Source organism: Cololabis saira, chromosome 8 (genome assembly GCF_033807715.1).
Source record: "Cololabis saira isolate AMF1-May2022 chromosome 8, fColSai1.1, whole genome shotgun sequence".
NCBI lineage: Eukaryota > Metazoa > Chordata > Actinopteri > Beloniformes > Belonidae > Cololabis > Cololabis saira.
In genome coordinates this window covers 33214693-33227749 of record NC_084594.1, presented here as the reverse complement: position 1 = coordinate 33227749, position 13057 = coordinate 33214693, and the positions used below count along the sequence as shown (strand labels likewise).

Here is a 13057-nt window from a genome sequence, read left to right as displayed (position 1 = left end):
CGCAATGCGCGTGGAATATCAGGTGACGGGAAAACTCTTCTTTTCTTTTAACAAAAGAAGCATAAACTTTGAAGTGATATCACTTAAATAATTATCAACATGAGTTCTGATCTGTGTAAAATATGTATGACGGATAATCAGATGAATCCATCAAGATAAACCCCTAGAAGAACGGCTATCAAACTGTAATGCAATTCATGAAAGTGGTAAACTAATGAGAGAATGTTAATATATAACAACGTCGACGTGTCAGATGTTAATGTATCACCAAAAACAGAAACTCCACACTATGAAGCAAAAGCTGGGTTATGCTAATTAACCCCAACTGTCTCTTGACTTCAGTCATGTACAGGACTGTCTCAGAAAATTAGAATATTGTGATAAAGTTCTTTATTTTCTGTAATGCAATTAAAAAAACAAAAATGTCATACATTCTGGATTCATTACAAATCAACTGAAATATTGCAAGCCTTTTATTATTTTAATATTGCTGATTATGGTTTACAGTTTAAGATTAAGATTCCCAGAATATTCTAATTTTTTGAGATAGGATATTTGAGTTTTCTTAAGCTGTAAGCCATGATCAGCAATATTAAAATAATAAAAGGCTTGCAATATTTCAGTTGATTTGCAATGAATCCAGAATGTATGACATTTTTGTTTTTGTAATTGCATTACAGAAAATCACAATATTCTCATCATCATCATCATCATCATCATCGCACAAGAATTGTGATAGGAAAAAGTCTTGAATGTTCGGTGAAACATCTAAACAAAGAAAATCAGCAGTGAAAGCAAGAAAGAGCCAAAGTATGAGCATTTCCACATGCACAGTGCAAAAAGAGTTCAAGCTATTGAGACAGGACTGTTTTGTGACCTTATAAAAGCCAGTTAAGGCTTCCATTTTGGTAGAAAGCATTAAGATCGGAGCAATGCTGAAAGAAGAGTTCATCGAGTCTAAGGAGTCCAGATCTGTCCTGTTCCAGAGCGGCGGGGTTTCACTTAAAGAGGAGCAGTGGATGTAGCAAAGCACCCATCATGCCTTGCGCCCACTTTTCAAGCTTTTGGGAGCAGTGTGGTGATTTGGGATTGCTTTAGTTGGTTAGGCGTAGATCATACAACCAAAGGTCTAGATTCAAGTGTTTTTGGCAGTATGAGACATTATTTAGCCGCATGGACCGGCCACCACAGACACCAAACTGTGACCCCTTTAAGAGTCTTTAGTATCTGGTGGGGGGGATTTTACACAGTGATCCAACTCTCCCATCATCTATACAACATCTTTGATTAAAAGAAAATAATGCAAATCTCTGTAGAAATTAATGTTATGATGATGGATACATTTTTTTAAAACAACATTATTGCTATAATCAATGTTAAAGGATGTCCAAAAAAACATGAGTGAGACCTTTTTCTCCTTGTGATAGGCGATGTGCATGCGTACTTGACATCATGACGTCATGTGACGCTCAGCAAGACTTATCAAGTCCATTCAGGATCCCCTATAGTCCACCAGTAAAACTGTATGGTAACCTGTTTATGTTCACCGTTTTGTAACGATCACATAAAGGCCAAAAACTAATTCTGGAAAGTACACAAAAGAACAAAAACAATAACCTAAGCTGTCAAATTGTGCTGTTTCATCATATTTTCTACTCTGAGCCACATTACAGAGATGCTGACACACGAGCCACTCACACAGAGACAAAGATCAGTAACCACTGAATGATGCTGATAACAGGACACTCATATAAACACTGGTTATTCTGGAAGGGCCAAACGACCCATCACATGACCATGAGAACAATGTGGATATGAAACCATTTTGCTCTGTTATTCTTTTGCTGTGACATTCAGAGGAAAGTGTACACTCGAGGTTACTTGTTCCTGCCCTGCTCCACGCAGTAACCGCACAAATATTCATCATTAATCAGCACTGCCTTCTGTACGATGTATGTGCCCGTCTGAAATGAATAGACAGCACAATATGCAACCATACAGGCTTGACCCGACAGCGAGAGAGGGCCGGCCCTCTTGTGAAAACTGATGACTAATGCTGCGCCCCACCCAACACCACAAACAGGCATATGGCTGGAAAAGATTCCTTAACTAGCTGCTACCTCAGCGCTAAAATAGCCCTGGCAGCTTTGTAGATGCTCAGTGATGATGCAGACCACCTCAGCTGGGGCATAAGCTGCAGACTGACGTGTCAGGCAAAGATCCAGTTTCAGCAAAGAGCTGGACGGAAGAGGAATATTATTGTTATTGTCAGCAAGAACTGGTGAGTTAAGCCAAGAGTGGTGGTATCAGCACAGACCTGCTGTGTTGATGTGGAGCTGTCAATACACGTCTCTGTCACATCCACGAAGGCCAGGAGACAGACATCCACGCCAATATTAGATCAATAATCAATCCATTTCAGCTGGACTGAATGTTATTGAAATTAGACTGAACTGAACATAAATGAACAGAATACAACAGAATTGAATTGAATGCTCACTTAAGCCATTGATACAGGGAAGATGAGTATTTAAACTCTATTTTGAAATATTTATACTAACTTTGTCTAAGTAAAAACTTACATGTTCATGTCGCAGAGCAGAGGTGCATATAATGTTAGTGTTAAAATCTTAGGATTGCAAGAAATAGCAAAAAAGAAGCTCACTGTCCCCGATTGGCCTTTCCTTTTATTTGGATCTTTATTTGTTGCAACCATAGCAACCTCTACCCTCAATGATGGTAGCGTGGTAGCAGCAAACCTGATCAACACAACACGGAGGAGCACTGCTGAGTTCTGTTACATGAAAGAAAAGCTGCCAAACCTTTCATCTGAACAACTATTCTGCCACAAAACAGCCATCTGAGTACTATGACAAGTATGAGTCAAAGAGGAAGCATCTCCACGTAGGCAATCGCAGCAGAGCAAGCATAAAGGGAAAAACCTTTCAGATACATACCATAAGTTTGTCTGTGAGTGTGGGTATCCTCTTTACACCTTTCAGTATGTTCTACCAAGACGTTGTCCTAAGGCTGATTCACCTTAGACTCCCCGCGTTGGAAGTACTTTAGATCACACTGTATATCAAGAATATATCCATGCACACATACATACAAACACACACACAGACAGACAAGCCCAGTGGTGAAAAAGTTGGCGCTCCACCCACTTGAACTCAATGCAGGCTCCACCTCCCCGTCCACAAGCAGCAGAGCAGGCTGGGGCAGATTGGCAGACAGACACACACTGACCCGCCCACTGCCTGCTGCTTGCTGCTTGCTCGGAAAACTAAAAAAGCCTGCTGGAGGGGAAACTTTGGGTTGGGCTGGGTCGGGATAGGCGGTGCCAGGATCAATGTTGCGGCCTGATAACAGGCACGGTGGCTGACACGGTGCAGGAAGAGCTGAGAGGGCAGATGTGGATTTGCCAGAGCTGTCCTGCTGGGTAGAGTCTGGGCGTGTCAGAGACAGTCACGGCTTAGGAATCCATACTGCAGAGCCACTTCAACAACAGAGCACTCACAACAGCATGTGAGTGCAGAAAAAAAAGAGGGAGGGGGGGGGATCACATCACATCACATGACGTCCAAGCCACACCCAGACTAGAGGAAATAAGAAACTGTATTTAAGACTAAAAAATATACACAAGCAAACTTCCCTCTCAGGCGCTCAGCTGGTGCATGCAGGGACATGTTTTTTCATGGCTTCAAAAGTATACAAATAAATCTATGACTAAGTGGCAGACAGGAAACAGCTTCTGGGCAGCAGCCAGGCGTTATGTAAGATCTTCAGAAAACAATGCAACCTTCCCCTCTTTCCACATAGACAAAGTCAGCTCTGAGATTTGAGTAGTTGACAGTTCAGTGATCATCCTGAGTTAATCCAGTCTGTTAAAGTCTCTTCACTCAGGCTACCAAACACATCACACTAGTTAACAGGAGAGGTTTTGAACAGCACCCCCTTGTGCCTGAAAGTCCTCATTGCATTTAGACGACAATGAAGAGAGGAGGCGTTAGTTTTTCCTTGTCTGTCAGCTTTTACTAGATATACTTTCCTTTTTACAGCCCCTTGAAAGACATTCATGTTACTATATCATCTATATTCTGTTCTTGTTGGAAGCATCTCTGACATGGACTATATAAATGCTTACACTGGCCAAAGCAAGCTGATGATTAATGCAGGGGATTGTCACCTTCAACAAGGATAAAGGGAGCTGTGGGACACGCATGGTAATCATACTCATGTCTGTCCTGCCCTGACCCCGAGAATATCTAAATGACAAACAGAAGCAACTCTGATGTTGTTGCTATGTGAGAATACAGAAATATTTGTGTCTGTTTTGGGACCTTTCAAAATCAATCTTTCCTGAGAGCTGTGAACCAGCTGACTCCGAGGCCTGTGCTCTGTTTCTGTGTCTTTAACTTGGGAGTTTTATGTGTGAATGTGAAAAACACTGTGTGTCTCCCACATGCCTGACTTGGTAACCCCTGGTAACACTTATCTTTGTTGACAACAAATGAGCTATAGGGCAGGTCCGCCCATTCAAAGGATTTGGCCAATCAGAAACGTGAACCCGAAACTAAGAGGTTTCTAGGCTGAAAATGTGGTCTTGTTTCTTGGAATTCCCACATGAACTCTGTGTGGTGCCATTACGGTGTCAGTAAACTATATTTTAAAACAGACTGAATCAGTGTGATAATTAGCATTGGCTTCCACTATGAACGTTACACAAGGAACCAAATGAAACCAGCATTGGGAGGAGTTTTAGGGAGATGTCGTACTGTTTATGTTGATCATTTGCCGTGATGAACCTGCAAGATTAATCAGACGTAACAGTTCTACAGAATATTTAGCCTAATTTAGTTTACAGTTTAGGTTTGAACCTGTCATTAAGCAGCATTTCTTCTAGCACAAAAAAAGACACACAGTACTTAGAACTGGGATCTTTACAGACTAAACAAATTGCATGTAAATATTCCTGGCCAGCTACAACCCTTTCATTTAGAGAGAAGTGTATTTTGTGAAATGGACCTGATACCCCCTCAGTCACTTCCACCAGTACAAAACAAATCAAAGCAAAGGAAAGAGGCAGAGCTAGGCTTTATGTGATGACTCATACAGGAGCGTGCAGGGCCTCTATTCAAGATAACCAAGATGGCTGCTGAACGGCTATTAACTCTTTGACTCAACAAGTTTTGTTTACTGCAGAACTGACAACAGTCATTTCAACCTGCGTTCCTACTCCTTTGCACATAATTTCGGGTTTCTTTTGTCTAATTCTGTCTAATGTGGTTGTAACTCTGCCTTCATCACATACAGGTTCTTCTGCATCTGTTGGTACTGCCTCCTGGAAATCAAAGTTGCATCAAAGGACCCTGAACAATTCTTTGTTTCTAAGAGGAAAAGAGTAAGGAAGGCTTTCCAGGCTACGTGAAAACCTATCCAGAACCACAGCAACAATTTTCATTGCTATGCTGAGGATACGTAGCTGTATTTGTCTATGAAGCCAGATGAAACAGAACCGTTAGCTAAACTTCAAGCATGTCTTAGGGACATCAAGGACTGGATGTCCACTAATGTTTTACTTCTAAATTCTGATAAAAGAGAGGTTATTAAAGCCTCCAGTACTACTGTGTGAAACCTTGGTGTTATTTTCTATCAGTATTTGTCGTTTAAACAACATATTAATTAGGTTTTTAAAACAGGGTTTTTTCACCTCCGTAATATAGCAAATATTAGGAACAACCTCTCCCAGAGTGATGCGGAAAAATTAATTCCCACATTTGTATCTTCTAGGCTAGATTACTGTAATGTTTTATTAGCCGGATGTCCAAGTAATTCTCTGAATATCCTCCAGCTGATCCAAAATGCAGCAGCGCGAATGCTGACAGCAGTGGCGTCAATTCAGTCAAAGCTAAGGTATGGCAAAGTCAAGTCACAGAACTGAACTAGAGTATCAATCAACACGTCCAGCAAATACTCATCACAGAAGTCTATGTAGCTAATCTGTGTGGTCAAGAAAACTGGAACTTTTTCAAATGCAGTCTGGCTCACTGCAAAAACTCAAAATCTTAAAATGTCTAATTTTTAGTCAAAAAATCTCATTACACTTAAAACAAGAGTCATCACCAGAAAAATAACTTGTTATTTGACCATTTCCACCTGTTTCAAGTAAATTTTCACTTGAAATAAGTCGAAAAATCTGCCAGTGGGACAAGATTTATCTTCTCATTACTAGCAAAAAAATCTTGTTCCACTGGCAGATTTTTCCACTTATTTTAAGTGAAAATCTACTTGAAACAGGTGAAAATGGTTGTTTTTGAGTCTTGTCTTAAATGTAATGAGATTTTTTTTTACTAAAAATTTGACATTTTAACTAGTAATAAGACAAATATTCTTGTTAAGATTTTGAGTTTTTGCAGTGTATAATAACTAGTGAAATCGATCATGTTGTTCTGATTGGCATTTGTAGTTATTCTATATGTATTAAGTAATAATCAATACAAATAGACACAGAGTAATTCCATAAATGTATTTAATAAACAAACATTTACATTTTCCCTTGAAGCCAAGCTGTGGTGGCTGCCATACCTTGGCATACCCAATTGACGCCCCTAGCTGACAGAAATCAACAAGAGAGATCACGCTAACTCCAGTGTTAGCCTCCCTCCACTGGTTCCCTGTAAAACTTGCGTATAAAGCCCTAAACGGCCTAGCTCTGCTATATTTGCAAACTTGATAGTACCTTATGTTCCTAACAGAGCTCTCCGTTCTCAGGGTGCAGGTTTACTCATAGTTCCTTGAGTATCCAAATGTAGATTTGGAGGACGGGTCTTCTGCTATCAGTAACCTTACTATGGAAACAACTTCCAATCTGGGTTAAGGAGGCTGACACCACCTCCACCTTTAAAACCAAACTTAACCCTTTCTGTTTAGTAAAGCCTCTAGTTAGTGTTTAGTAAAGCTCTAGTTAGTGTTTAGTAAAGCTCTAGTTAGTGTAAACTCTGGTGTGTTTAGGGCCAGTAGTCATAGCTGCATTTACAGGACCAGACTGCAGCAGCTGGTTTGAACATATCTTCATGGTAGATATGCTGCTATAGGCCTACGCTGCAGGGGGACTCCAACATGATCCCGTTACCGGTGCCCATCACCCCTCCTTCTCCCCCTCTTCTTCTCTTTCCTTCCCTCAGCTCAATCCACAGTTATTAATTAGAAGTATTTCACATTGTTCATGTAGTTTAGTCCAGTAGACCACCTTAGTGTCTGCTACATGTTTATATAGTCGTCCCTGTTGTACACCAACTAATTAATAGTAATATATCTTGTCTCTTGTACCTTTAACAATATATCTGTGGCTCTCCTCTCTCTGTTTTCCTGCTCTACCCAGCTGACCTTCAGCAGGTCCTCCCTTATGAACAAATATTTATGAAGCTCCTCGCAACATGATTCAAATTCTGTTATTGCTGTTGTTGCCCAGAACTAAGACACTGAGATATACCGTTGATAAGAAAGTTATGTAGCTCAAATTTAGGACAGATTATAATTCATACCTGAAATCTAGAAGGGTCCAATTGTTGGGCATCCTCAGCTGTTTTCATGTTATTTTTAGACTCACCTTTGCATCAGACAATACATTTTAACGGTCGTCATAGCTGTTTTTGTAATCCCTTGAGCTGTATCTTAAAGTTCACTTTCTTCTCTGCATTTTATAACATTGAACTATGTTTTAGTCCCAACAAAATGCAAATCTGAAACTTGGCGGACGGCTCGATGCATTACAAAACCCATGTGACACATATTTGTAGAGTACTGACCTCAGTGTGACACTATCTGAGTCAACTGGTAAAGAAAAAATAACCTGCATCATATTGCTACACAGGTATAAATAGTGCCATTGTGCAATTCCTCTGCTTTGGTTCCATCATGTGCATCCCTGACCCCCCACCCCCCACCTAGACTCTCACACTCAGCTGTGGATGTCCTTCGCTATGCTGCATGTCCGCGTTCGCTCTCTAAATTTAGCGCTGCCTACACGCTTTCCTCAGGTTTGTTGACCCTTCATTCACTCCACACCAGAAAACACACCAGAATCTGTTCTCCTTAAAATCTGCCTCTCCTGTTGTTGTTCTGTATTCTAACTGCACAGAACTGTCATGCATTTATGCCACAGATCAAACAAAAACGTGACTGAAAAACAGGGAAAAAACTATAATCAAATCAAATGTAGTAGCTGGGATTTACCAGCGATCACATGATGATAAAGAGCAATACGAAGAAGCTCAACTACTGTATCGCTTTACAACTGCCAGTTAGTCTGGGGCAGCAGGATGTTCATTACCCACCCCCTTCTCCTCAGGACGAACGTCATGCGGCTTCTAGCGAAAGCTTCGCTCAAGCATGGCAGATGTAAATAGACAAGACAGCATTTTTTTTAGGTTTGCCCAATAACCTGGAAGCTGTCCCAGAGCTGCGTTTATTCAACTGACAAAATCTGAGTCGACAGATGAGTTCAAGCTCAACTAAGAGCGTCCTGAGAAAAGTTAAAGCCTCACAACAGGACAAACAGCAGCAAATACTAACAGCATTTAGTGTATGTAGCGTCCATTGAAGGATCACAGCCTGAAGGCTTCGTGTTGCGCTCCGTAGTTTTAAGTATCATCAGAACTTCATTATACACATTATTATGCACAACACTGAAGAGCTTCTGTATGTCTACCTATGGTGTAAAACTTTGGAACAGCCTGAGCATAGATCTAAAACAAAGTCAAAACATATCACAATTTAAAAAATGATATAAAGAAACATTTTTCTCAAAATACAGTGGCAAATAAAAATGTAGATATATATAGATTTATTTAATATGTGTAGATATATAGATTAATATTATGGAAATAAACATGTTATATATATGTATGTATATGGATATATAGAGATATATTATACATACAGTATTTATGGTTGGGTATATCTCTGTTAATATATATAGATATATAGTTATATGTAGATATGTTGATAAATGGATGTATATTCATGTTGAGATATAGACTTATATTATGCTTTTTGTGTTCTATAACACAAGTTTTTTTACTTTTTTGTATTGTTCTTTTTTAATATGCATATTCGAAATAAAGCTCAATAAAGCTCAATAATAATTATTTCATCATTACAGATTCTCTCCTGCCTTCAGTCTCCTAGAAACATTTCATTTATAGATTTAATGAGTTCAAAATCAGAATCTTTGTCCAGAGACGACAGGGGCTGTTTATGCATTTGGACTTGCGTATCCTGAGGCCACATGATATAATGTCAGCAAACTGCACATGATCCTCCCAACATCTGTCCGCCCAGCACAGCTGCAGTGATTTATCTCAAAACAGTGGACGGAAATTCAAGTTTTCATTTCATGCCTGTGAAGGAGAATGAGCTCCCTGGCCACTTTATTACGTATACCAGGTGAAATAAATAAAGGGATTGGTGAGTGTATGTCCGACATCTGATTCTAGCTCCAGCGAATACATCAACAGAATCCCAATCAGTGAAGGATTACTTTGTACCGTAGTTCCTTATAGTGTCTTAGTCCTCCACAACAGAAGCACACTATGTAACCTTGCTCTGTGTTCATGCAGAATTTCAGAATACTTCACTTGAGTATTTCTGCTTCCTGCTACTATACAAGTGTTTCATAGATAAATATTTTTGTTTTATATACCTCTGTATTTTGAAAGACAAATGCATCGTGTGATCAACCAATTGTGTGTAAAGTAGTTATCAATAATTCCTCCTCAATCAGCTGCAGCAGCAAATTAAGGTCCCCAAGAAGGAGATTCCCATGAAAACTTAGAGGATGATTATTCCATGAAAGTTTCCTTATTTCCTTTGTTAAACTCCATCACAGGAATGAGGATGCATTACAAATCAATACAATACAATACATTCTGAGGAATAATGGTTCATACTGACGTTATATGTTCTGTTTTAGTTGTGTTTTGTTCTCTTTTTTTCCAGTGAAAGGAAACGTGTTGCTTTTTAACTATTGAAATGCTTTGCTGTGCTCACCAACAGACCTCTAACTTGTCAACCTGCAGCAGGATAGTAATCATTTAAGTATAAGCCAAATCGGCATTAATGCTCCTCACTGCTTCATTCAGATAAATACTCTGCAGCGATTAAAAGGGCACAGTTGTTCCCACTAGAGATTCGCCATAGCATTTTCTCACGATGGTGTTCCATAACAATTAGCGTTAGCATTCCATGCACTCTTTGTGGTTACGCTTATTGAACAGTACTAAGTCTTACAAGCATTTTATTACACTAAAGTAACCAGTAACCATACTTGTTATGAGATGGCATATTTTCAATTCACCAGGTGACACTATTTTAGAAGTGCAGACTGACCCAAAATGTGGTTGTGTTTCCCGACCATTTCTCTCACTGTATTTTTGTATGGAATAAGGGCAGGGAATGCAAAAGTAAGAGAATTTGTCCTCCACTGATATCTACTAATGGCATGATTAGACCCATTACATGCTCTCAGATAAAACGATCTGAAGTCAGATTAATGGAGGGCAGTGTGTCTCTGACAGGGATTAAAGGGAGGTGCACCGATGCCCCAAACACTGGGTTTAAACTTGCTTCAAATTGTTGTTGTTTTTATCACAAACACTATTCCTTCCTTTTTTATCAAAACAATGGACTTAAACAGCTCCTACATTTGCAACAGGGCCTAAACAAAAATGTCTGCTTGAAGAATATTATGAACAACGTCCATAAATGCATCTATTTAACAGTATCCTTCACAAATATTTGTCCATTTTAGGCCCTCCTGTCTTTTTTCCTGTTTGCTGTCGGCGTTAAATATATTTTGCTTCAGCAGAGTGATCAGAGCACCACAATGTTGCGAGCTGCGGGGCAGTAGCAGGGAATAAAACACAAAACAACTACTCCGGCAGCAACTTTGAATGCTTTCTGTTTGCAGCCTTCTTCCCAGGATGCATTTGTCTTTAACCTTTAACACTCTGATCAAAGTGACAAGACCTGATAAGAGACGCAGTGGAATGAAGACAGGCAGCATATAGGCCCGGCACATATCATATCACCGTTCAATGGCGTTCGATGCCTGACGTCTGGAAACATAAGAGGAGAGAGCAACGCTGAGCTTGGGGGATATGACCTACAGCACATGTAATTGTCAGATCAATACGTAAGTTCATTTGAGCTACACACCCTGTCAGATTGCTTCATCTGCCGCAGCAGATTATCACAGGGGAATGCTATTTCGAGTGGGAGGGGAAGAAAATCACACACTTGTAAAACCTCAAACAGAACCAAATGTTCTTTCTCTAGTCCATCAGGACTTTGTTAGTGAAAAGTAATTAAATAAAATACACACCAGTATGATTCAAAATCATTATTACCAAACAGATTCAAAGAGTTTTTGATGATGGTTTGCACCCTGTAGCCTGTGATGAAAACTGCAGGCCTTGAGCCGGTCTGGGTCTAAGATCTCACTCCAAAAAAGCTCACTCTCCGAGTCAGAGTCTGACTGAGAGACGTGCACATTCCAGTGGCGAGAGAGCGTCACAGAGGTCTGACTTCAGTCTGTGTTTTCCTCCGCAAGTCCTCTGTTGAAAACGCAGTACAAACCAGACAGAAAGGCTAACAAAACAATGCACTTTCATACTTGGAGACTGACTTCCATGATCAAAACAAACACGTGGGCACTTTAGAGTTAGTTATCCAACACATAGCAAGGCACAAACACAAGATCAAAGACACTTTTCACACAGACCTGGTCCTCCACGGCCACATCCTGCTCCCCCGGGCTGTCCCGTGGGCCTCGGATCCAGCTCAGTAACTGGCCCATGTTAATTCGATCTGCCTCCGAGTGTGTTGGTGTATGTGTGTGTGTGCCTCTGTCAGCCTCTGCCTTATCTGTTGGTTTGCAGCATGTTTCCAGCAAGGCAGGGAAAGAGCAAAGAGGAAGGGCAGAGGGAATGTAAAAGGGAGGGGGGCGTGGCCAGGGAGCAGAGTTGAGTTGGATCAGATGTGGAAGTCACAGCAGCCCAGGCTTTAACTATCCAGGCTATAACGGGATGTGAGCTCACCGTGGTCTGACGCCCACCTATGTGGGGCCACGTCTGAGTGGCTTCCCAGGGAAACAAGTACGGCTTTGACCCACATGAGGGCACGCACAAAGACATGCACTCATCAGTGGAAAGAAGGAAAAAGCAAACGCAGAGCAATATGAGTCTGTGTGAGTGTTCTGTCATGATCGGGCATTCGAAATGCTCACACATACACAATTTGTATGTACTTATAGCAATAGAAGACTTGTGCAACTACAGTACCCTGTTTGCCTAATTACCTCTAAGTGTAACCCAGTTCAGACCCAGTTGGGCTGCACCCTTAACATTGCTTCTAAAAAGAAAATAGCAGGAAATGACATTGGTTACTGTCTGGTTATATCAACAGCTGATTAAGCCAAAGAAAACCTATCAGAAGGCAGCCGAGGGGATTTCATCAGGATTCTGTGCACCCGAACAGCCCAAGCGATGCAAGTACAATGTTTTTAGCAAACAGGAATGCAGGGTGTGTTTCTATGAACGCATGACTAACAGATTGGGTGAAGCTCCAGGGATGGGTGTTGGCTTTCTGAACCTTCACCTGCACAAGTTGATGCTAAATGCACATAAAACAGCTGTTTTAATTTGAGCTTTATTCAAACATACTTGATTTAACACAACAGTGTGAAGAAATGTTTGCATGGATGTGTGTTTCCGCAGCACACTGCTGATACAAAACAACAACATAGCATAAGCACTGTAGTGCAATCTTAATGACATCTCTGAGACTTTGCCTCCTCGACACTAGTTGGTGGGTGGGGTGAGCACAATAAGCCCTTTCAGTTAGTCACTGTTATCACATCAGTCAGTAAGTAAAAAAGAAAAAAAAAAGCTGAGCTGTCTTTTCTTTTTGTCTTATAAAAGCACACCTCAGCATCATGTGGAAATAATTCATGAAAGTATGTTTCAACCAGCCCGACATGAAACTCCTGTTTGCA

The 13057-nt window shown here is 40.5% G+C and overlaps 1 protein-coding gene across 1 annotated transcript in view; it reads right to left on the bottom strand.

Moving 5' to 3' along the window:
- cast (calpastatin) overlaps positions 1–11952 on the bottom strand; it is a 34477-nt gene extending 22525 nt beyond the window's left edge. The window contains exon 1 of the mRNA XM_061727832.1: positions 11786–11952. Coding sequence (XP_061583816.1) covers positions 11786–11860 — 75 coding nt within the window. The 5' untranslated portion in view covers positions 11861–11952. The remainder of the gene's footprint in view (positions 1–11785) is intronic.
- Between the last annotated feature and the right edge of the window lie 1105 nt (positions 11953–13057).